The sequence below is a fragment of the Terrapene carolina genome, unplaced genomic scaffold, assembly GCF_002925995.2.
Source record: "Terrapene carolina triunguis isolate 2854851 unplaced genomic scaffold, T_m_triunguis-2.0 Scaffold58, whole genome shotgun sequence".
In the NCBI taxonomy this organism is placed as follows: domain Eukaryota; kingdom Metazoa; phylum Chordata; order Testudines; family Emydidae; genus Terrapene; species Terrapene triunguis.
Window position 1 is genome coordinate 83,071,067 of NW_020664409.1, and position 25,090 is coordinate 83,096,156.

The 25,090-nt window shown below is 37.9% G+C and overlaps 1 protein-coding gene across 2 annotated transcripts in view; it reads right to left on the reverse strand.

Annotated features, from left to right (window-relative positions):
- The window catches only part of ANGPT1 (angiopoietin 1), a 201,326-nt gene extending 178,377 nt beyond the window's left edge, over positions 1-22,949 (reverse strand). For both annotated transcript variants that reach the window (XM_024194494.2, XM_024194495.1), the window contains exon 1: positions 22,360-22,949. In XM_024194494.2, the coding sequence (XP_024050262.1) occupies positions 22,360-22,656 (297 nt within the window). In that variant the 5' untranslated portion in view covers positions 22,657-22,949. The remainder of the gene's footprint in view (positions 1-22,359) is intronic.
- Positions 22,950-25,090: the final 2,141 nt, after the last annotated feature.

Here is a 25,090-nt window from a genome sequence, read left to right on the forward strand (position 1 = left end):
ATCGGCGACCCTCCCAGTATGGACCCGGCAGGACTGCCAATGGGGGTGGGGGCAAAAGAAGCAGCTGCCCCAGGGCCAGCGATTTAAAAGGGCCCGGGGCTCTGGCCGCTGCTGCCGCTGGAGCTCACGGCGACGCGGACCAGGCAGCATGAAAGGGCTGGCTGGGGGACACTGACCCCCCCCAGCCCCGCCCATTCTGCCCGAGGCCCCACCCCTTCTGGGGGCTGGAGCCGGCCCCCGTACCAGTACATCTTCGGCTTTACTTTCACCCCTGGATGCAGATGTGAGTTAAAGCAGTCAGACAAAAAGCCTACAGGTCTTAAAGCTTGTAGGACAATAACTTAACCAAACTAATTGAAGCATAAGGCCTAAAAGGAGCATAAGCAACTAACCAAGAGTGGCCCACATCACAAGATGTCACAAGACAGAATGTTGTAACAAACAAGTATGGTTAAACTGCTGATAGATAACCCCAAAATATCAGTTGATGCTAGTTTTGTATCTTTTAAGATAAGAACATCAGCAGATGTTCAACTGAAAAAATGCTATTATAACCAATTGACATATATGCCAATGAGCTTCAGGTAAATGACATAATAAATTATGACAGGAGAACACGCCAATATTGTTAGGGTGAGGAAGTTTAGACATGGATAGTGGGGCAGCCATATAAGCCTATAAAAGGGCTAGCCTAAGCCAAAGGGATTTTCCTGTCATGACAAAGATAGGACAAATCGATCACCCGTCTCACCAGTTTTAGGTCCACCTAAAGGAGGGTGGGGGACATTTGTATTATATCAGTCTACTTTGCTGGTTTGTAATGTTTGTGATATTGCTAACTGTGCTAATAAAACCATTAAAAATTCAGAAGGTCTTTCCTAAGTGTGAGGGACTTTCCTGTGTACAATGGAATCCTCATCCCAGTAATAACTCTGAGACTGATCTCAAGGCATGAGAATCCTGCCAAATCACAGAATGTTAAATTGGACACACTGATTCATGGGTAACATGGAGCAGAGTCATTGCAAATACTAAACTGTGGAAAGAAAACAAAACAAAACACTGATTTTAGTGACAATTTAAACCAAGACAAAAGCATACTTCAGCTCTCGCTGTGAAATTATTCACAATGACACTGGAGTTAGCATTCCATTGAGCAAGCAAAATGAACACAGTTATTGAATAATAGGGACAGATTCAGGACTCTCTCTACAGAAAACCTTGAGACATTGAAGAAAAAGACTTATTTTTTTACTGATGGCTGAAAAGTTTTTAACATTTCTTTGAGAAAAACATTGCTATTTGGAACTTGCTTATCTTTCTCTTTATTAGGATCAGTTTGACATATTTTCTACATATCAGTTGGGCCATGTCTTTTCCAATGGTCTGCTGAAGCTCAATACAGTTTTAGCATCGTGTTCTGAAGTTGAGGTAATTTGCTTTTACATGGTTCATTTGCTTTCATGGCATGCGACAATGTGTTGGTCTAGTGAAGTAAACTCCTTTTTCCCCCCAAACCAGAAGTCACTGTCAAAATATTGTAAATTGAGCTGTAGTTTGTTAGAGACATTGTCCGCGTGAAAACACTTATGTATTTGCTATAATAGAATACACATGGACACATTTGAAGAATCTGCTGAAACTGAGCACGATATAATAAACATGTTTAATTTAGAAAGATGTACACAGTAACTGTTTACAGAAATACATAGTTTCCCCTTAACTATCTAAAAACTCACTAAATATGATGCATTTAATGGGGACTTTGGGGGAATTTCTGCCCTCCTCAGATACCCTTACAAATGAAACAAAAATAGATTAAATTTCCACATTAGTATAGTTTTTCTTTTTCTTTCCTGGAAAAAAGTTAATTTTTGTTTTTATTAATCAGGCAATAGTGTTTAGTAGAATAATGTTGAGGAATTTGGGCCACAACGTGCCTGGAGTTAAGTCCCATAAAAGATTTTTGTCTTTTTAAAACATTATGTACCAGATTCACCCCGGTGTAACTCTGTAGACTTTATAAGAATTGCACCAGGATGCATTTGGTCCAAATAATCCATTTTGGTTATGTTTCATTTTTTGTGGAAAATCCCCATGAGCTCACCTCTCCTCTCCAGCTCATGGGTGGAGAACAGCAGAAGTAGGAGTAACTGAGGCAGAGAGCATGTAATGGAGGGCAGCTTCTCTGCAGCATGTGCCCTCCTTGACCCTGTCTATCTATCTCATAGAACTGGAAGGGACCCTGAAAGGCCATTGAGTCCAGCCCCCTGCCTTCACTAGCAGGACCAAGTACTGATTTTGCCCCAGATCAGTCTTCTCTTCTCCCGACTAAATAAAACCCATTTTTTTCAATCTTTCCTCACAGGTTATGTTTTCTAGACCCTTAATAATTTTTGTTGCTCTTCTCTGGACTTTCTCCAATTTGAGAAGTGGAGGACCAGGGAGTATCTCCTGATGCTGGACTCTATGACCAGAGAGATTTGTCCGTAGATCCACAAACTGTGCAAAGTTTACAGTCCCTGCCCAATGCTTGCTTTAATCCCCTCACCAAGGATGGGAAGCAGGCAAAAGACAGTGTGTGAATTCAGTCTTGTGGAGGCTTTGGGGTAGCCACCATTGTGCTCTGTGAAAATGTCCTGGCCCAGTCTCCATGATTAGGCTATGTTTACTGCCCCACTCTTCACTGTGCAGTAGAGGGGGTATAGATCCTGACAAGTATGTCCAGCATTAATTTTTAAAACAGTTTTTCAGACACATGTATACATTTTTTAAAAATTGAGACCCAAGCAATAAAACTAACAGGTGTAAGTAAAGCCACACAGTTGCAAGATTTGAAAGATGGTCTAAGGTTTCAAAATGGACTTATGATTTTGAATGCCTTTATTTTTGGGTACCCAACCTGAGAGTCTTTTAAGGGCCTTATTTTCAGAAACTGCTCGCACCTACCTTCTGACGGCCAGCCTCCTTTAAGCCATTTAAGGTAGGACATGCAAAAATCACTAGCAACATATGAAAATTGAAGCCTATGTTCCTGATTTTCAGAAGTGCAAAACACCCAGCATTTCAGTTGAAGTCACAGAAAAATCTCTGAAAATCATGCTCTATAGTTTTTTTTCACCGCACAGATTTCACACTTTTTGACCTGATGGGATCTTCTTTAAATAGTCCCAAACCAAAACCAGTACAAATTAAAAAGAAAAATTATAAGTTGTTTTAAAAATGCAGCTGAACTGTGTAATTTTCCCAGAGTTGATTAAAAAAATAGAGCTACACTATACATCTTTTTGGTTAAATTACAGTGAGTCTCTTAATTTTATGAATCATTTGGAGAAGTTGTAAGTGTGATTTGTGTGAGGTTGCAAATACTTTATATTTTATCTGTCACCACATTTAACCACAGTTGAGAATAATTTCATTGCTTATAATAAATTATACAGCATATTAACAAAGTATTGTCAACAAGTTCCAAGTTTTGCCTTCCATTTTAAAAGCTTAAGGATTAATCCTGATGGATTCTGAATGTACTACACAGTGATAGTAAGCAATGAGTTGTTATACAATAAGATATTTTCAGCGTAGGCAAAGATTTTAAATGCTAAAAGGGACAGAAAATGCACTTTACAGTTAAGATCCCAAAAGTGGACTCCAATGATCTAAATTTTATTCCTGGCTGCAATATGGATTGTGTGTGGACTTGGACAAGTCAGCTAACCTCTGTATGCCGCAGTTTTTCTGGCTGGAAAATGGGGAGTAATAAAATACTTACTTGACAGGGGGAATGTGAAACTTAATTCATTCATGTTTGTAAAGTGTGTGGAGATCCTAGATGGCAAAATGCTCTATATAAGTGTAAAATACTGTGGCTATTATAAAAATCATAAACTGAATATAGGACAATAAGGATACAATTTCATTGTGAGTTCAGAACTTCCATTAAAACTAACAAGAATTGCATAATGCACATGCACTGAGAGTGGGGCATGAGCATTATTTCTTTTTAAAAGCCTGGAATTAAATTGGCAAACCCTAAGATGAAATTCTAACCCCCTGGAAGTCATTGGGAGTTTTGCCATTGACTTCATTGGGAGGAATATTTCACCTCTTGTATTTTAATTAAATTAGAAAATATGAGTAAATTGTTATTTTTAATCTGAGACACAATCAATCTAATCTTTTCCCTATCATATTTAACTTCAAAATGTGGCTATAACTGTATATACTTTGTACTAGGGTAAAATCCTTAAAGTTGTTATTGTGATTTCAAATCACCAGGATTAGCAGAAGATGTGTTCATGCCTTCCACATGTTGTATTTAATGTACATTATTTAATTGTTCTGAATTGTCGTGTGTACATGGTTTAACTCTGACCTTGCATGGTGTGAAAATCAAGTAAATAGGAAAATACTTAGTTACTTGCTTCAAGGGACCAGATTATTTTAAGGGATTATTATCTTGATTGGGCAAACATTTTGCTAAAGGAAGGTATTAATGGATAGACTTTGTTTGGCAGATGCCGCTTTTGCCAAGCAGTCACTTTGCAAAAAGCCATTATGTCCATTAGAGAATCTCAGAAGCTATTGGGAAGTGTCTGCAGTCCCTTTCCTGAGAGCAAGGGTACACAAGATGAAAAACAAGAATAAGCATCTGAGTGCTAAAAGGGACAGTTAGTTGGGAGAATCATTCTGCACAAGTGATTCTTTTCATCTTTGTGATTGTATCTGGCTTGAAAGCCTCACTCACATGAGGTTCTTTTGTCAACATTTTTGCAGTGGGGAAACAGAGAGGCAAAACGTGCATGGCTTTGTGATTGGAATGAAGCATTAAAAGGGACATGTTCATAAGAAGAAGATGCCAGAAAGATGATATTCATTGCTTCTCATCCTGGAGTTTCCACACTGCATCTGTTCCAATCTGAATTATACTGGTGTAAACACAGAGAATCTCTACTCAAATTAATGAGTTTTCCAGATTTATACCGATGTAATTTCATTCAGAATATGGCCCTTCATTTTCAGACTTTCTCTAACAAGTCCAAGTATGCATTTTCAGAACAGCACTGAACAGAGCTGTGACATATTACCGCACACTCATCATTCATCTACTTGTTTATTTCTCCACACAGTTAGGAGAGGTTTTTCTTACGCAGTCTGGGGCATTTCTCCCTTTAACATGAGCTAAATAAGTCAGCTAAAGCATATTTTTCTTAATTAAAACAAAAACCAGGGCAGTGGATGAAAAGTTACAAATAGTTCTCTCTGAACTGGATGCCTTTAGTTCAATAGGGATAGTTTGCATAATCTTTTCAATATCAACAACATTCCATATGCATATTTCTTTCTAAAAAGAGCTACACAGAGGCAAACACTCCCAGCTAAAAGGCAGGAAAGTGAGCCCAAGTACAGAGCAATGCAGTGCATCCCTCTTTAAAATCTCAGTTATTGGCCTAGTACTACACATTGGTACTAGAGAGTCAGAGTTCACTGAAGTCCAAGTCTGTTGTTGTCAATTCATCCACATGGGCATGAAATAGGGCTGGTCAAATTTTTTCTGTTAAAACATTTTTTTTGTTTATGAAAAATTGGGTTTTCAACAAAATGAAAATTTCCATGAAGGATGTCTACTTTTGACTCTTTCTCAAAAAAACAAACACCTGACAACTGTAAAGTTTTAGTTGAAAACCCTAAAATTTCTTATTGGGAACTGCAATTTGAATATCTTATGTCTCCATTCTCTATGTGTCAGGCTCCCTGGCAAGACTACGTTTCCCATGCTGCTGAAAATTTGTGCTGAAAATATTCAGTCAGCATTTTCTGGGGAAAATGTCAATGATAACAAATGTTTTAGAATATTCTAGAAGGAAAAAACAAACGTTTTTCTGACCAGCTTTAGCATGAGAGGTCAAACAAGCCCAGGTACAATCAGAACCAACATAAATCTTCTCTAAAATCTCAAAATAAATGGTATCCAAGAGGTTTTTCAGGTTGAAAAGGTTCTGGTTTATTTTGTTTATGTGCATATGTGATGATTTGGGCGATCTGTCTGTAATTCTGAATGAGATTATGAACTCCCTGGTATGTACTTTTGCCAAGCTACAGACACCATTTTGAATGTGCAGCCCTTTTGCCTTCGCTATTGGCTGGGCTCCATTCAGGTTCCAGAGGTCTGAAGTGTTTGGGAATCTATCAGAAAGGGAGCCTTAACTGCAATCTGGTGGACGGCTAGCAGTATGGGTCATATCTGGAACAGGATTACAGTATGCACCTCAGCTTCTCCTGGGTTTTCTGGGTTAGGAAACAGAAATACTGAAAAAGATCACAAGCAAAGTTGCTTTTATGGTATTTCTGATGTGACTAAAATGAGGAAATACTGAAAATCTCTAAAGAAAGATTGTTTTCATACGAAAATGCAGCCCATTTTCAAGACCAAGGAGGGTTAGGATAAGTATGCACGTTTTGGATGGTTATCTGAATTGAACCTCTAAATAGACTGATGTTCACAGAACATACAAGATATCACGGTATGCACAAGCCTTTGTTTCCTAAGGCGAGAAAAAGCTGCATTATTATCTGTGTACTTCTGCATTTAACAGATAGGGCTTGATTCTCCTTTCAGCTTCACCAGTTCAACACCGTGGTCACTCCACTGAAGTCAGTGAAGTTACTTCTAATTTACAATGGTGTACGTTTCAGATACAATCTAGTTTTCAGTAGACAGGTGGCCCCAGTAGGGTAATGTTAAAACACACGGGTGCAGCTGTAGAGAAGACTGTGGGAACACGTACGCTGGTGGTGTCCAGGCAGCACTGTTCTGTGGATGGACTTCAGAATCCATAACTGTTGAACTAGCATCTTGCCACATTCAGTCTTGGCCCTTTAAAATTCCTCCTTACTACCAGTGGATTTCCTGTCCTGTAGATTAATTTGAACAGCACTGAGTTCCAATAACAAGACATTCCTTTACTGTAGGAGACAGGGATATTAAAGGGTCTGGGTTTAAAGGGACAGCACTTGAAAAAAAGTAGGATTGGAGCTACTTGCCATCCCAGGATATGTTCTAGAAAGCAGTGCAGGCAGGATCATCTTCATTACAGGTCTGCAATTTTGGAATGCTTCCTTCTCTATGGTTCAGACCCTGCTGAAGTCAACAGGAGTTTTTCCGCAGATTCATTCTGAGCAGGATCAGGCCTTAAATACACCAGGGTTTGCCAGTGTCATCCTTCTTCATGAGACTTAAGACATTTTTATTTCCTTTTCAGTTTGTGAGTTTGTCAGGGGGTTATTTAAGGATGACGAGTTAATGATTTTTAGATTGGCTCTAAGATTTGGTTTGGGGCCATATTGCTAAAGGAAATTCTTTTTTTTCTTTTTCCTAGTTGTACTTTTTTATTACGGTTCTCAGAAGCTTTTCTAGGAGGAACACCTTATAAAGTACCAAATCTATTAAAAGTTTTAGAAAAAATCCAAAAGCAACAACCTTTCTGTTATGCATGCATAAAAATGATTCTGATTTATGTGGAAAGTGGTCTGTAAAATAGAAAGCTTGTACTGCAATGCATGTAATATTCTAAAAATAGTCTCACTGCAACTTTCTTGTACCCTTTCAGAATTACTTTATAGTGGGAGTGAAAACATGGCAACATTCAAAACCACACTGCCATATCTAAGACTGAGGAAATCCAGTTTGGAGCTTAGCAAGAATTAAAATAGGATATTTGTTCTAAAACATATTTGTAATATCTCGGTATGTTAACTTACTGGTCAGAGATAAAGAACAAAGAAAACTTTAGTGACTCAGGACAAGAGATTTTTGTTCATAAATTTCATAGCTTCAGCATGATTTTTGGCAGCAATATAGTGAATGACAATGGTAAAGTGCCCTTTGAAAACTACAAAAAAATGTACCATACTTCACATAATTTCTAAAACATGCATGTCATGTTGTTATATTTGTATCACAGTGACAAAGACTTTTCAGTCTTTCTCAATTCTGTTTTTGTGAAATACCCCAGAGGGTCAGAGGGCTAAGCTACTAAATGTTTCCAAGATGCGTGGGAGTGCAAAGTGTTTATTTGCAATACTGAATCTAGGAACATGCTTTCTCATTCTAGATATCACAATACAGTTTTTTTTTTAATTTAGGGGAGGGAGGGTTGCAGTGAAAGGGCAAAAATGCTTAAAGTCTCCAAAAAGTTTATAAAGGTAAGAGCTGCTGCTTTTCTGGGGTGTCTGGTTAATACTAAAATGAATGCAATAAAGCTATCTGTAAAGGTTTGTATTTCACAACAATTCCTTCATTTCTCTCAGTGTTAAATTTTGCAGCTCTTTTTATCTTGGCACATGTGGATGTGTTTTAAAAAGTATCCACTGGATGTGTAGAAAACAAACCGCCTTGAAAACTGTTCTTAGAGGCAAAGCGGTAAGAACAGTATGTACCAACATGGTTGGAACGCATTAGGAGTATAGATATTTAGGGTCAAGTTATCTCCGATGTGGATTATGTAAGAAACTGAAATTCCATGGATTTTGACTCATTGAAATACTTGGGCTTTATTCTGTTGGGAGTATGTCACCATGTACTGCAGAACTTGGGTTGGGAACGACCCTCTAAACACATTGATGTCACGGGATCTAAACACCAGATACTTGTGGAACCCTCCAGGAGTGTAAACTAGCTGTGCAGTTCATTAGAGAATGAGAGCCATTTCCTCTCAGTTCAACCCTAATAAAAACTCTGCAACACTGAAATGTTTCTCATAGCTGATGATACTGAACAATTTGCAGTCTTGTTATAGTGAGGCACAATTGTTATCACATACAAGTACTGTGAGCAATCTGTTATACATAGACCAAGCCTGCAAGCTGCCTCCTGCGAAGTGCTAAGCATCCACCACTCAATAGGAGGCACCAGGCACCCTTGAGCATTGAACCTCTATATACAGCTGCTGGCCTTCTTAGTCTCTGCAAACTCTGGAAGGTCATTGATAAATTATCTTCTTGTAAATTATCTGCTTTTTTAGAATTATCTGCTTGTAAAAAAAAAGAATTGAATTTTTACTCTTCTAAATACCATTAATTTAACAGGAAGTGGATAGGGAAGCAATATCACATGGGGCAGTGACATGCTTGGTTAGCAGAAATAAACATATTAACAGTCCGCAAACTATGTGCTATCACAAATGGTGTTCTTTATCCTGACAAGGGGAACACTTGAGCTGTACAAAAACAGTGAACTTTTTTTATATTATTAAATGTGAATTTCATTTCATTCTGAGGGATTTTGCACCTCTGAATCTCTGGCTTTTTCAGAAAATTGGAAAAATGGCCACTGTTCTCATTGAAAACATACAAATACATATCTGTATATTTTCACTGCAAATATTACTTTGCCCCCCAAATATTTTCACCTGGAAACATGATCTTTCTGCTGAAAAACTGGTCTATTTTTATTTAAAATGGTTATATCTTTGAGAAAAAAATTCCCCAAATTTCCTGATTTTCTTTTTAAATGGACTATAGTCCTGCTCAGATTTGTAGCTACTAGAGCATTTCTCTCTGCCACTGATGCCAGCCTACACTACCTGATTCTCCACACCTCTGACAAACCTTTGCGCAATTTCTCCATGCTGCCCTTTACGAGTGGGAAAAGCTCCCAGTCAAAATCCATAAAGCCACCACTTTATTCTCATTCAAGTCATTCATCAAGCTCACCTGTGCCATACTGAAATAATGTACATTCTGATAAAGGCTAGGCAGGTGGGGAGCTACCTCTGACTAGCTCAGAATTCTGTACATCCTATTATATCTACTTGTTGTCCATTGGAACAACTTACCAATGGTCATGTTGGATTCTCCATCACTGTCAATTTTTAAATCAAGACTGGATGTTGTTCTAAAAGATATACAGCTCTAGGAATTATTTTGGGGGAGTTCTGTGGCCTGTGTAATACAGGAGGTCAGACTAGATGAGTCCCTTCTGGCCTTGGCATCTATGAATCTCCACAAACCAGCTCTGGCCACCCTGTGTGCTTCATCTGCCTATTACATTTTGTCCTTTAGACTGCAAGCTCTTTGGGGCAGAGACTATGATTTATTATATGTTTGTATAGTGTCTAGCACACTGGGGCAATAGTTGGTTGAGGTCTTTAGGTGCTACCTCAATATGGTAAAAAATAATAAGACCTGGAAGGATCCTAAAGAAGGCAGGTCATTCATCATGTGCTCCAGTGGTATGGATGGTTAGATATTGCTTGTCCTCGTGTTCCAGGCAAACCCCAGATCATTTGAGACAGTGGCGTTGATGTCAAGTACATCCTTCATTGTGTCCAAGTTTTGGAATATACTATCTTTCATAGCTGGTGGAATTAGGAAGTACCAAATTGGGAAGGCTGACTCTTTTGATTTATTTTCCCAGAGAGCATGGCATGAATATCTCTAGGTGGCAACTTGGGTGACTTAATTAGACCAAGGGAATATTGTTGTGTCATCTGTGTCTAACTTTTGTTATTGTTTGCAAGACCGGACAGATTGGTACAAGTTACAAACTGGACAAATTACAGGATAATTTTTGCATTTGTAATGAAATGCAAGAAAATCCTCAAGCCATGAAAATGTATCAAGTGACACTGTGAACATTTCACACATCTCTCTAGGTAATTAGTAGCAGCCATGTGATGGTTGAAATGGTGTTACACAGTCCCTTATTACTGTCCTCTACTGGAGTCATTGGAATGACATCAGGGAACTTATTACATATGTTCAGCAAGTCTGCCAAAATTCCCAATATGGGAAATGTCCCCCCCACCCCCCGGCAGGCTGTCTGTATGTGTCATTCAGAGAATAAATCTGAAGGGCTACAACCTGAATTAAGATCTCCCTGGCTGATAGCTGTAGAGCTGACAGCCAGAGTGATGAAGAAGATTGGCCACTGGGAAGCCTCTTTAGCAGCAGACCAGTGATGTGAGAACAGTAGAGGGCTCTTTCCCATTCCCCTCCACACTGGGAAGCCACACAGAGAATGATGATCCTAGGGCTGCAGAAAATCCTGTGGGAGTTACAATTCCTGCAAAAGGAACAGAGAGGAATGGCTTTAAAATAGAGAGGATGAAGTCATTTGTTTGAGCTCTCTTCCCTGCCAAGTAGCTCTTCAACTTCCTGCTGAAGGCACTGTGTGCTGGGGGTTGCCCTTGAATAGGTTGGCCAGCTGAGGCTTGTGTGGCCCAGAAGGCCACAGGAATTTCCCATTGAATTGACACAGCAGCGTGCAGTATTTGACTATCCCCCTCATAAATGGACTCAGCCCTTAATAAATAATGGTAGAAAAATTCTTTACAAAAAGACAACATTTTCTAAGTCCACTCATAGGGACCAACACAAAGGTAAAAGTAGCTTGATTTTTTTCAAAGGCAACTGCAGCTCCCATTGACTTCTGTGGGCTTTGATAGCTGCCTAACTCTTTAGAAAATCAGGCACTTTTATTTAGGTGTTGAAATAAAGCCATGTTTTTTAACAGCCGTTAGTGATTTTGCATGCTTGAACTGAGACACTGTAGAGGGTCTCATTTTCACAAAGAATAGCACCCACTCTCTCAGAAATCAGACCCCTTTAAAATGTCTCAAATTGGGCACCCAGAAATTGACGCACTCAGAACCACTATTCACTTTTGAAATTCTTGCTTATAAAGAGCCTACGTTTGGGCTGCTAAGTTTAAAACTTTTGGCCAAAAGCAAATGATACATTGCTGGAAAACTTTGGCGTGGTATATCTATTAATTTAACTCATCTCCTTTCACTGTTACCCAAGTACTGCGCTGATGAGAGAATTTAAAACAACTAACTGATTTGTAAGGCACCCTTTTTTCCTCTGCAAAAGACCTTTGCATGACAGTTAATTTATAAGCGAAAAGTTTGTTGCTATAGCTACCCAGAGCTATCCACATAGGAAACTAAATATCAATATTTAAATAGAAGATATAAGTGATTTAACTTAACCTGAAGTTTCCTCCAATCACAGGAAAATCCATTCAAGGACAGATAAACTTTTTAATACTATAGAATCACAATTTAACAGCAATTACTTTGATTTTTCTCCATTTTATATCTCCACTTAGAAAAAGGATAGTCTCCTATTAAATGAAAGCCTTTCACTATATTGGAATGTAATCAATGCCCTTGTTCAAGAGGTTCCATTTCTACATTGGGAAGAGTGAACTGATATCCACAGACAACTGCTCCCTAATACTACTTTGGGTAAGGCAGTATTTAATGCTGACATGGTATCTCAGGAAAGAAGATAACTTTTCTACATGTTGGCTGACAATTTTAGAGCATTCATAAATAACATGAACCAAAGGGGAAACAGGTACCCCTCATCCCTTCGCCACCTACCTGAAGGGCAAATTAAAAAGCTGCTTTGTAGATTGCACAAAGTTATTCCTATGACATTTTAGGTTGTTAAAATTTGTTCCATGGATTTGGAATATCCTAAAGGTCAAGACTTAAAGTACATCTCAAAATAATCAAATACATTTACCCATTATGGGCAAACGCTAGTTCCACTTTGAAGACCATGGGCCCTCAATCCAGTTCCACTTTGCAGACTCTGGGCCCTAAATCTTGTAAGGATTGATTGAAATTGGCCGTTATGCCCCAAATGGGTGGGGAGAGGCTTTGAATTGGCATCAGCACTGTCCTCCTGATGCTCATATGTGGTGTTTAGATGCTGCTTGTGATTATTAGAACTGGGAGCACTGGCTGTTGGGAGTCTGAAAGGACAGGAAACAGGAAGGAGGGGGGAGGAGTTGAGGAGGCTGAGTGACAGTGCAGCTGCAGCTAGGTAAAGAGGTTTCCACTGTAAAAATAAAGTCCTGTTGAAGCTTGTTAGTACCTTGCATGGTTGATACAACATCATGGAAGTTCCCTCTGCAGGTTCAGGACTATGATGTGGGCAGGAAGAGACTCTGTTAGGAGAATGGCCATCCTACAATGTTATCCCCCTCAGGCCCTGTGACAATACATCTCCTACCATAATGCTGGTAATATCTTACAAGAAAAAACCCTTTCACACAGGAAACCCTTGATCAGGGCTTAATTTGTGCCAGGGCTTACCAGGGCTGATCCCCGGCGCCTCTAGACTTGGCAGTTCATAGCCCCGGCACCTCTGGGCTTGCTGCATCAGTGATGAAAATAAAACAATTGCTTGAGCCAAGCACCTAGTTGCTTGAACCCTGGCACCTCTTTCATTACAAATTAAGCACTGGTCTTGTTGAGGATTTGGCAGTGGGGTCCCATAACAACACACAGCACATAGAAGAGTTGTTGCTGGGCCAAATTTTCAAAATTGTTTAGCACTCAGCTAAACTGGCTCCCATCTGGCTGCCAGTGTTAAAATCTTAAAGAAAATGTGCTATCAGGAAGGACCAAAATATCCTGGTCAGTTTTTCTCCTCATACACCTTCCACTGCACTTCCATAGTGCCACAGATTTGCTGTTATGACCTGGGGAGCACACAGGGACAGATTTTTAAAGATATTTAGGCACCTGACTCCCATTGATTTAGGCACCAATACCCTTACAGATCTGGCCCATAGGGCTTATCCTTGTTCTACAATGTCCTCCTGAGGCCATGTCCCCTCTTCAGTCCACAGTAAGAAATTTTTAACCAAGACTTTTTGATGGAATGTCTGATCAGATGGCAATTCTGTGAGTTGAAACTCAAGAATTTTCATTCCCCTCCATGAGTTTGGCCTGCAGAAGGTATGCCTGGGTCTTTATTTGTAAACAAGACAGTCAAAAAATCTGACAAATGATAAAATCTGATTCCAACAATTAAAAAACAAATACTGAAAAATATTTAAAGGTATTTTATGCCGAGTATCCTTAGGAAACACGTACACATTTGCATTATCTTGAGGTCCATTCTATAAAGGAGATGCAAATCGCAAAAGTTGTACACAACATCTAGTTCATTTGGGGCATGTCTACAGGTTTATATGGACAACTGCACACCCAGGAATGGAGAGCACAAGGTTTCAGTATTTTTTCCATAAAGATTTAGAGTATCTGCACCCATTTGTAATATGAAAAGGGCTATATGAAAGGCATGCTTTTAATTTATAGGCAGTATCGAAAGAGAACTAGAACAGATAGGATTAATGCATATTCTAAATGCAAAGGTCTCATCTTACTAACAACTCTTCTGTTACATTTTTGAGCCAAAGAACCAATGCCAAGATGACAAGCGATTCATAGCAGTCAAGCCTGCATAAAAAGTAGAGCTGGAGCTAAGCCACAAAGTTTAGAAGCAGATTTCCCCCCCAAAGCTCAGGTGTGTGTGTGTGGGGGGAGGGGAGGGAATGCTCTTCCAGAGTTTTGCGTCAGCCTGTTATTTAAACAGGGGTTAGTCACAGAGTTTGGATCTACGTCAGAACTTTTTCCAAGTTCAAGTATGGTCAGATTTGGAAGTTTGGTTTATTTTTGGCCCTTAAAAGAAAGGGAGATGGGTATGAAATTGTTATGAAAGGGTGAAATTGTTACAGGCCTTCAAAGTGACTCACCAAAACACTCATCTCCCACTCACGCAGCTCCACAGAGTTTTCTAACACTGCCTCCTTTTCTCAGTGGAGTGTCTTGCATTTTTTACCCTTTCACCTTGTCACAAGCCCTCAAGCAATGTGTTTCAATTATGTACCTCCAAAGCTTTGAATATTAGTACTCCTCACTACTTTTCATTTGTAGAGCAGGGTGAACAATGAATTTTTCTGTTCGGTGGAAATTTCACAAAGTTTGATATCAAGCATTTTAAAATGTTTTTTAATGTTTAAAAATGAAAGGAAAGGAATTTTTTAAACAAAAAGTCATTTTAAATCCCCCCCCAAATTGTTTTTTTAATGTAAAAAAAATTAGCAAAATGTTTCAGTGTTGCTGAATCTGCATTTTTTGATGAAAAAGGTTTCAGTTAAAAATATTATCCTAGCTCTATTTGTAAACTTCTTATAGCCCAACAGTTTTCAGGAAGCAAAATATATTTAAATAAATGTGCAATAATGCTGCTTGTGCACCTTTCCCCACTGACCACAATCTTGGGTCTTGTATGCACAAGAAAATTGCACCAGTTCAACTTAAATCAGTTTCTAAACTAGATTAGTTAAACCAGTGCATCCCCCTGGGTAGATACTCTAATTTCAATTTAGGAGTGGCTTATTTTGGTTTGATTTAAAGTGATTCCTAATTGACTTAAAATAAACCAGAAGAACATATGGTTTAAACCAGAATAAGTTTCTACACAGCCTTTTGTACCAGTTTAACTTTTTAAAATCAATTTAAAAATCACACCGTTAGTTAAACCAGTGCAACTTTCTCATATAGACAGGCCTCTGATTGGGGTCTCTAGACAGTACTGTCATATAAATAATGAATACAAATAAAATGTTGACATGAGATTTGACACTGCAACACATGTTAAGAGCAATTTCTCATACATACAGTTAGAATTAAATATCTACCCAGATTATACAGGATATTGCTACCTTTAAGGGGACTGAAGTGTGCAGAAGAGACTTGGTTAATGGCTCAATTATATATTTCACAATATAAATTTTGTGTAGTAGCCCTCTTTGTTTCCTTTTTTAAAATATGAGTTGTTTTGAAAAGACTAACATTATCTTAGCAAAGTTTGATCCTTATGCAATAACAATAATGAAAAATGGTACAGCAGTGTAAACGTACATTTGTCTATGGCATTTTATTTCTAATGAACACGTCACCCATGTATATAAGCCACCCTGATGTTTCGTAATACTTCCTAAAATATGTACATGAGGTTACAGAAGAAAAACCTTGTTTTAAAATACAAGATGTTTCATAAGAAAAACCTTCTAAGAAATGTGATACTATTTCAATTTCCTTTTACTGATCAACTCTTAACCCCTTGAACAAGAGGGAAAACCTCATCCCACTGGGAAGGCTTTCAATCCAAAATGCTTATTTCAGATTAAGCTGTTGCTCCTGAGGATCAGGTTCATGACATTGCTAAAGACTGTGATGTTATTTTAAAAAGTTTCTATCAGTTTTTATTTACTTGCATCTTACTTTGGTTGCATGATATTGCAAGCACAGAAAAATACATTGAGCCATACTAGATTGTATATTTCGTGGCTAATAACAAGCTGATCTAAATGTGCTTCAGGATTTACCCTTTGAGAAAGTATATAGGTGAATCCCAATTATCTGAAGATTTCAAAGTACATTCAAAACTTTCAGGGTAGCGGGTTGGAGAACTTGGCAGTTCCAGACCTGTGGAGCTCCTAAACTTTGCAAGGCTAAACTATGTTCCTGTTCCCCACCCATAACACATATATGCTGTACAGGAAGGAGCAGGCAACAGCTCTCCTGGGGTTAGATCTCCAGAGGGCTGAAGATTGCTCCTGGAACTGGGGGTGCTGGGGATGCTGCCACACCCTCTATCTTGAAGTGGTTTCCATCATATACAGGGTTTACAGTTTGGATCATTGGCTCTTAGCACCCCCAATATAGAAATTGTTGCAGCACCCCTGCCTGCAGAGCCAGCAGGGACACATCTTTGGTTAAACCAGAGGCCATTTAATCAAGGCTTATCTGTAGAACATTGATAATCTGATTCAGTGTTACGGAATCAGCCACAGATTTTAATTCTTATTTGTTTGCAGTGAACATAATTTTAATTATTTTCCCCTCCAAAAAATTCCTAATCTCAAATGATCATTTTCAGTAAACACTAGACATGTCTTTATAATAAGTAATACTGCTAATAGGTGAAGTCAATGGCCTAAACTTCCTAAACTCAATGGCCTGAAGTCAATGGCAACTGTGAGTGCTCAGAGCATCTGAAATATCATGTGGTCTTATGTTATATCTCTATATGATTTTTAAAATATACCAGTGCTCTAAAGCAGGCGAAATCTACCAGAGGGAAAGTTGGTGGGATATTTTTAAGGATGACCGATACTTTTAATGCTTTCTTATTACCACAGTTCCTAACTACTGCTGTTATTAATGAAAATACATAAATTTGGGTTACATTGCACAGTGTGACATAGCTTTCTATCAAAGCCTGGGAACTATTTTAAAAAGTCATTTGCTAGAAAATGTGGCAAAAAAAAATGTGAGACTGGCTTGAACTCTACTATTCTGTTTTTTTTTTAAATATTGCTAAATATATAACTCCCCAATACTTAGCAGTTCTCAGATGTTTCCATGTTTGAGGTCCCATGTCTTTCTTGTGGGTACCTCCATGCATCTCTAGGGGTTACAGGAATTTGAATGTATAAAGCTCTTAACAAAATGCAGGCATATGAATGCAAGAAAAATATTTTTTTTTAAGGGTAAAAAAGCCAGTTTTATTTTTGGACACAAATAGAACAGATTTGTTTCCAGATAGTTGTTGTTGCTGTTTAAGGGCCAGATTCCTAAATCCCTACTTCCACTGAATAGAACCTCACTAAAGATGAAATCCTGACTTCACTGAAGTCAATGGGAATTTTGCTATTGACTTCAATTGGCTCAGGATTTCACACTATGGGCCTATTAACACAATACTCAGTGTGACTGAGGGTTACAGAATCTATCCATGAAGGGCCTGCTCTGTTCCTGTGAAAATTAGTAGTTGAGTCACTTCACTAGGGATGATGCACATTGAGAACTTTTAAGGGATGATCCTGTAAACATTTAGGTAACATGAGTAACTGAAGCAGAACCCACTACTCACATGAGTAAAATGTACGTTTTTGCAGGATGCGACCTTACTTTTTGCACATAAACGGGTTACCTTTTTAAAGTTCCACATTAAACAAACAAACACCAGAAGGGTGCTGAAAAATCTCATCAGTAAATGTCTTCCCAAAACATAGAAATCTCATTTAAGAGGAATATCTTTTGATTGCATCAAATGCCTGAAGCATATGCAGGTATACTTGTACAGCATTTAAAATGCAAAATGAAAGAACCACATTGTTTACTTGCCCAAGACTTCAGCTAAGGCAAACCCCAGGGCTCTCAGGAATCTTTATGGACACCTGGGAAAATGGGATTCATAGGTAAGTCACAACAGTAGCCATGACTCGCATTTCTATCCTTATACTTAAGCTAGCCATTGCACTGTAGTACACATTTTCTCAGTCAATTACACCAGCTTTTAAGACATTGTGCTCCTAGTGTTAGATGTTGATTGGCCCTTGAATGGCTGCACTGCAGGGTCAATGTATAAACAGCCTCCTCCACTTTTGAGTACGCCATAGGTGGGCCAAACGGAATTCCAGCTGATGCATTAAGGGAAGTGCAGGGTTACTAACACATTACTGACAGTGCCTAATGCCCCAAAGAGAGCAGAGAGAGGCAGAGAGCATATGTAGCCATAACTCCATCTTTCCATGATGGAAAGTGAACCTTGATGGCTATGGTATATGGGCATGGGGACAGACAAGAGCATGCTGCATTTATGGTTGCCACCTCTGAGGTACAAAAAACCAGGACAGATTTCTCAGGACAGCTGCCACAAAAAAGCTACCTGGGAAAACAGGACAGGTGGCAACCTTAGCTAAGCCCTTTAAAGGTAATCTGGCCACATGTAAATTGCAAATAAGGCCACCTTCTCAAAAGTCAGTCTCCTCTACTTGTCCTATAAGGCCACACCTAAAAGCCAGTCTCTTTTCATACTGTAGGAAAGGCATTTAAAATCTGAGCACGTTGCTCAGAAGCTGTTGGAAAATGTTATGATGAACTGCGAGGATAGTAATTTCCTTGTACAAATAACTTGCCAGACATACAGTAAGGATAGTCTTTAAATAAATAGAGTAGATTTTAAATAAATACATACTAAGATAATATAGTTGCAGATTATTTCTTCTGCTATTTACTTGCCAGGGCCCAAATTCAGCATTCTCTATTGCCTCCACTAAAGCTGATGACAGCACTAATAAATGGGAGAAATGAAAGAAGAAGTTCCCTGCATCTGCTTTAGGTGTTAGTAGGGTTAATCAACAGTTGCAAGAGAAAGACAAAATCATTAATTTGGGTCTTGGCAGGTTAGAAAGATTTTGATTGACCTTTAAATCCAAGGCTATAATTTAGCATTAGAATATTATAATGTATAATGATCAAATATTCAATTTCAACATACTATAAAATAGTTCAACTGTTTAAATAAGTGCGAGAACAAAGAAGATGTATAGACTGTTTATGGTGCCAAGCTTCACCCACTCAAAACTATTACCACTATTATGTATAGTGACTGCTAAATGGATTCCATACATGTAAATCTGCAGCCATTCTGAATGTATTCATATCCCATCAATACCATTAATTCACACTAGTTGACTATGAAAAATAATTCCTGAGTAGATTATCAAGCTAAAATTTCATGTGACTCCTTTGAGAATATTTAAATACCATCATTAAGTACTGAACAGTTCAATACCAAGCGTGCCAGCCAGTTACTGTAAGAAAAAAAAAGAGATGTGCTGTCTGTTTTCAACTATTAAAATAAACAGATTGCAGAAATGAAACCCAAGCTTAAACAGTGGGGGAAGTTATCCAGTATTAAAATAAACAGTTCTAGGAAAACCTCTGAAAACATTTACCAAGCTATTTTCTTGGTAATTTCTATGGAGAGCATTTTGCTGCATCCTTGGATTGCCAATGAAATCACAGTAACACTAACAATACATATGTAAATTCCATTGGACAATGCTGAAACTTAATTGCCTGTAGTTAGCTCTCCAGGCAAGGGCATTTTCAGCTAGATTTGAACTGGCAGTTCGTTGCAAGAAAGTTTTTCTAAGATTTATTTTGTTTTCAGAAATCTGCTAATTTAAAAAAAAAAAAGATCAAAATACATTTATCCTTGATTAGATAAACTAAAAGCATCCACTTACTAATTAAACAATGTATAATGAATTCTTTTTATACTAACATTGCTAGCAATTTGTCTTCCAAAATGACCAAATTAGTGTTTTGTATATATTCTATTACAAATATAGTGTTCTGGCAAACATTGCCTATACACAGTTTAATGAATGTTATATATTACTTTGTAGAGTAATGGACATATTTCTTTTACATAAGTCAAGATATAAATGCTCAGTTCTACATATATTTTCTAATGATTATAATTGCATGATTTGGGTCATAGCCATATAACTACTAATATTGCTCATTTACCATGTTCATGGCAGGTGCATTAGAAAACATTGGACACAGTATATTAACTACATCTTACATTACAAATTCAGGAGAAAATCATTAGGGGAGATAGAGCTAAGGTTTTTTTCATATGTTCCTTGTTTTGAAAGGGAGATGAGTTATTGCTGAAATGCCCTGCAATGACAGCAGTAACAAGGCAAATTCAATATTCAGAGTTGTAATAATGTAGTCAGGTCAGATTCATTTGCCTTCACACTGAGAAACAGGTTCTTCCATTCTAGTGGAAAACTGACACATGCAGATAAGTGCTCACTGCTGCACGCCAGTTTCATGTAAACCGTGGGGAAGGTTTCCCCTGCAGCCCAAGTTCTGATCATTGACAAAGTGCACAGACCTCAAATGTAACATTTACACTGACTATCTACCTGTTAATCCACCCCCCCTAAAATGTGAATACCAGCTCTAATTCAGACTTTAAAACTCTAGAGACTCATTTTTCTTCGTGTTCAATTCACAAGTGAAACTGTGATCTTAGTTCAGTCCCTAGTGGACAAATGCAGAATAAGTAACAATCTCATAAGCATGATTCAGCAGGCAGTTGCTCAAGTAAAATCATGAGTGCGGAAACACAAACATTTCTCCTTTCCATAGCGTTTGCTTTGAAAGGTAGAGTGATAACTGAATGAAAAATCTTACACTCTAGAAAGAGACAAGCCTCCAGTTCTAATCTTTCTAAAGCACTCCATGTACAGTTTAAAGAAAGAAAGACTGAAATAAAAGGTGAAAGATACATAAATGGGCTTATCTTATTATGTACATTTTCTTTTACACACGTGTTTACTGCACATAATCATCCTCATATCGTTAGCACCAAACATATAGTAACTACAGTTCAATTGATAAGAAAATAAGCACACTAACTACAGAACTGTAAACAAAAGGCATTACAACTTTTTTGCAGTGGCTGACAGGGATGTGAATTGTAAATGATACAGCTGTCAACAATTACATTAATATGCATTTTTATTGTATATCCGGTATTTGTTCTAAATGTGAACTCTTATTACAACTGAAACATGTAACTCATGGAATACAAAAGATGCAGAAAATTTTGTTAGTGCAATCTTAGCTGATTAAACATTTCACCTATTGTTTAAGTGGTTTTCAGAGTCTTGGCAAAGTAACACTAAGCAGGTCTTAGGGACAGCAGTAATATTTGTGTGTCCACCAATACAGAGAAAAATATATGTTTCTGATAGAAATTATCAGTTGTGCAGGATCATAACTCACTACCAATTCTCATTACCAAGCTGTGGGCTTGATCCTGCAAAGACTTCCATATGTAACTTTATTCACATGAGTAGTCCTATTGAAGTCAATGGGATTACTCACAGGAGTAAAGTTATTCACCTGCATAAGGCTTTGCAGGAACAAAGCCCCAAATTATATTTTAAATACAAAAAAGTTCATTTGAAAGTTTACACTTTTAGCACAAATTACTAAAGAGAATTTATTTTTGTATTACTCAAAAAAGCTCCTGATATTCCTTCAGTTCTATTTTATATAGACATATCAATAAAACATGCTGTTTCATGCCCAATGTAATCTATACATTTTAAAAAGTCATACTGTGATTTTTTTTAAATATTATATTGTTGCTTTTTACTAATTAGCTAACTGTGGTAGTACAACTGAATCTATTTTGGGGAGAATAATAATATTCTCATTACATTGCCTTCAAATTATTAATTGCATTTAGGCAGTCATGTTGGTATTTCTTTAAAAGTGCACACATTTGCTATGGGTACCAGGTATCCTTCATGACATCTGATCTGAAGCCCAGACCTATAAATAGATGTTATAAGAATACTTAATGAAAAGTGTGCCATCATTAGAAGTCTCTGAAGGATTATTATACACTGTGGCTCTCAAAACATTCATGGTCCCCTGGGATCATGCTTTTAAAAAGATGCATATTTCAGCAATGTGAAGAAAGTTTTGCTCCCAAAAGCAAGCCCAAAGAAGAAAGGGTGAGTTCTAGCTGCAACATTTCTCACCAAGTATAACATGGAAATAGACAAATCCACATTATTTCAGTTCTCAGAGAAACACATGCAAACTGTGAACAGGGAAGCACGATAAATAAATAATCAGTTCAATGAGAATTTGAAAGGGAAACGCTTACTTTTTGCAGCCACTGTGTGTAATTTTCCATCACATGTTCCAGATGTTGCAGTTTCTGGGAAGAGAAATCCTGTTCCACGTGAGGAGCATCTCTCTGAAGAGCATTTGTGTTGTATTGGTCTGTCGTGCTTTCACGACAGTTCCCGTCTTGTTCTGGAAGAATGAAAGTATAGGTGCACTGCCCATGCTGAATCCGGTTGTATCTTCTACCAGTGGTTTCTGGACCCCGGCGCTGGTTACTGCACCCTATGTGAGCCAGAAGAGCAGCCAGGAAAGCAAAAGAAAGAAAAATTGTCATGTTATTACTACTTTCCTTTTCTGCTCTTATAGAAACTTTTACCTCCTCTGTCTTTTAATTTGCTCTTTATTTTATAGAAAAAAAAATCTTTGGAAAGAGAATTGGAGAAGAGTATTTAAATATCAGCTTTGGCTAAAATGGTTTTTATTTCACTATAATGATAGCTTCCTTAGTTAAAATTAGAAATATTTATTGCATAGTAGCTAAGATTTATTGTTTCCTCTCTGTTACAGTCCAGCATGTAGCCTCCCTTAGTTAGCTGCATATGCATATCCCAGTCTCTTTCCCTACACTATCTGCTGCAGAACTGCTATTTTCTCTCAGACCTCAGAGAGTTTTATTAAGGTTGCACATTCAAGCCAAGCTGGAAGCAGGCTGCCTTTCACAAGATGACTTGACAGGAATGTGTGTATGAGTGCGCCCCTATGCTAAGGATGGCTGATGGCTCAGTACAGAGGGATCATCTTACAAACTGGCTAGATGCATGACTTCAATCACGTATGGCTGTCAGGTCCCTATTGCATATAACTGCTTTTGACGGATTCACATAAGTTTAATAAGTGGGGCAGTCCACCTTAATATACTTCCTATGTTTCCACTGTCCTATTAAAATGTAGATAAAGTGTAGAAGTTTGTTGTAATCCCTCAGTAAATATACAGAGCACTGAAAATAAAAATATCCAGTAGTAGATATTTGCTTGTTTCTGTTAGAGAATGCTAAGTCAGAAGACTGACACTTATGGAAAATATTAACATTTAACTGACCCCCCCATGCTTTTTTTTTTACAATGACATTTTTGAGCAGAATTTACAGAGATTCTCTGTACAAGACATGATGAAATCAAAACTGCCAAATAACATTCAGAATGTGCTCCACAGAAGAGTTGTAGGTCTACATGTTCAGTTAATAGAATAATATGTCTAATTAAAAAAAGAATATTGGGATGTGCTAGCTGGAATATATAAGGGTGTTATTTGGTATAGTGTGCGTTCAGTTGTCTCATGTAAAATATTTCTACCAGTCTGAAAGTTTGCATGGGTTATATTAGCATTCCTCATTATATGTTTTATTATTTTGTATATATTATATCATATTATATATTATTATGCCGTCCTTCCTTGATTGCACTAGATGACCTATTGAGGTCCCTTCCAGTCCTACACGTCTATGATTCTGTGATTCTATGTAGTATTTCCTCATAGCAACCTCCTTAGTAAAAACATTGTGATAACTATTTAGAATAATATCCTAAGTATTAATAATGCCTTTGGAGAGGGGCCCAGGACACAAAATTTGGAAACAATCTACAAGTTCCTAAACTTCAGAGGAGTTTGGATCAAGGTTCCAGTTACATCTCTAGTATATGGTGTAATTATCTAAATCACAGTTAACTCCTCTGGAACCCACTGCTGCAAATTTTACTCACAGAAGTAGGTCTTACTAACATCAGTAATGTTATTGGTGGCAACAAGACAGAACACATGAGCAAAAAGACTATTTGCATCAGTAAAGGCTGCAAGATTTCACCTTTTGCGCTTGTGTGGATGTCACAAGCATTTCTATAGGAAATTTTTGATTTATCTTTGATCCAACAAAGCTTCAGGAGCTGTTAGCCAGAATTCTTTGCTGTTGCTGAAGAAGCCACTGCCACTCAGAGCAAAGGACTTAGTCTTTTTGCTCAGTTCAGCCTGACCTTTCATCATTAGCCTGAAAAGGAGCCAATGCATTTGAACTAGGAGGAAATTTAAATTTCTTCTAGGAGAGAACACAAGGGAACATTCAGAGCAAGATAACACCTTCCTGATCTGAGAGAGGAGGGGAGAGAGAGAGAGAACCATGAAGTGGAACTATTCAGAACTTAGAAAAGAAAAGCACTAAAACTACAATTAATTGGCAAAATAAGAACTTCCCTCCCAGAACTAGCCAGTCCTTACTTCACCTTTCTTACTTTATTTTTCCTGCTTCTGTACCTATTTTTAAAATTTACTTTATAGGGCCCATGGTACTGGAAGCACTTTCCACACTGCTCCAACACTACTAGGCCTACTTCTACAGTAGTTATATAGAGTAATTAGGTCTCTGCTTCCCATGGATAGTAAAGTCAGAGCATTGATCAGAAGAAATACCGCTGGAGCAGACATAGCAATGAGAGATCAGCATGAATAATATCCACCCCATGAGGCTGAGAAGGAGAATATGCCAAAGCACAAGCATGATAACAATAAACAAATCTGAAAAGTATGTTTCGCCTTTTATCTGAAGATCTCAAAGCAGTTTTCAAAGGAGGGTAAGTACTGGAGGTGGATGAACACTGCAGGAAGCTTTCCAGAAACATTGTCTCAAATTTAAAAATGCTGTGGCTATGCTCACACCATCTTTGCATTCACTTTCTGCAGATATTTCAGCCATCAAGTTTTACTCACTCGAATGCTT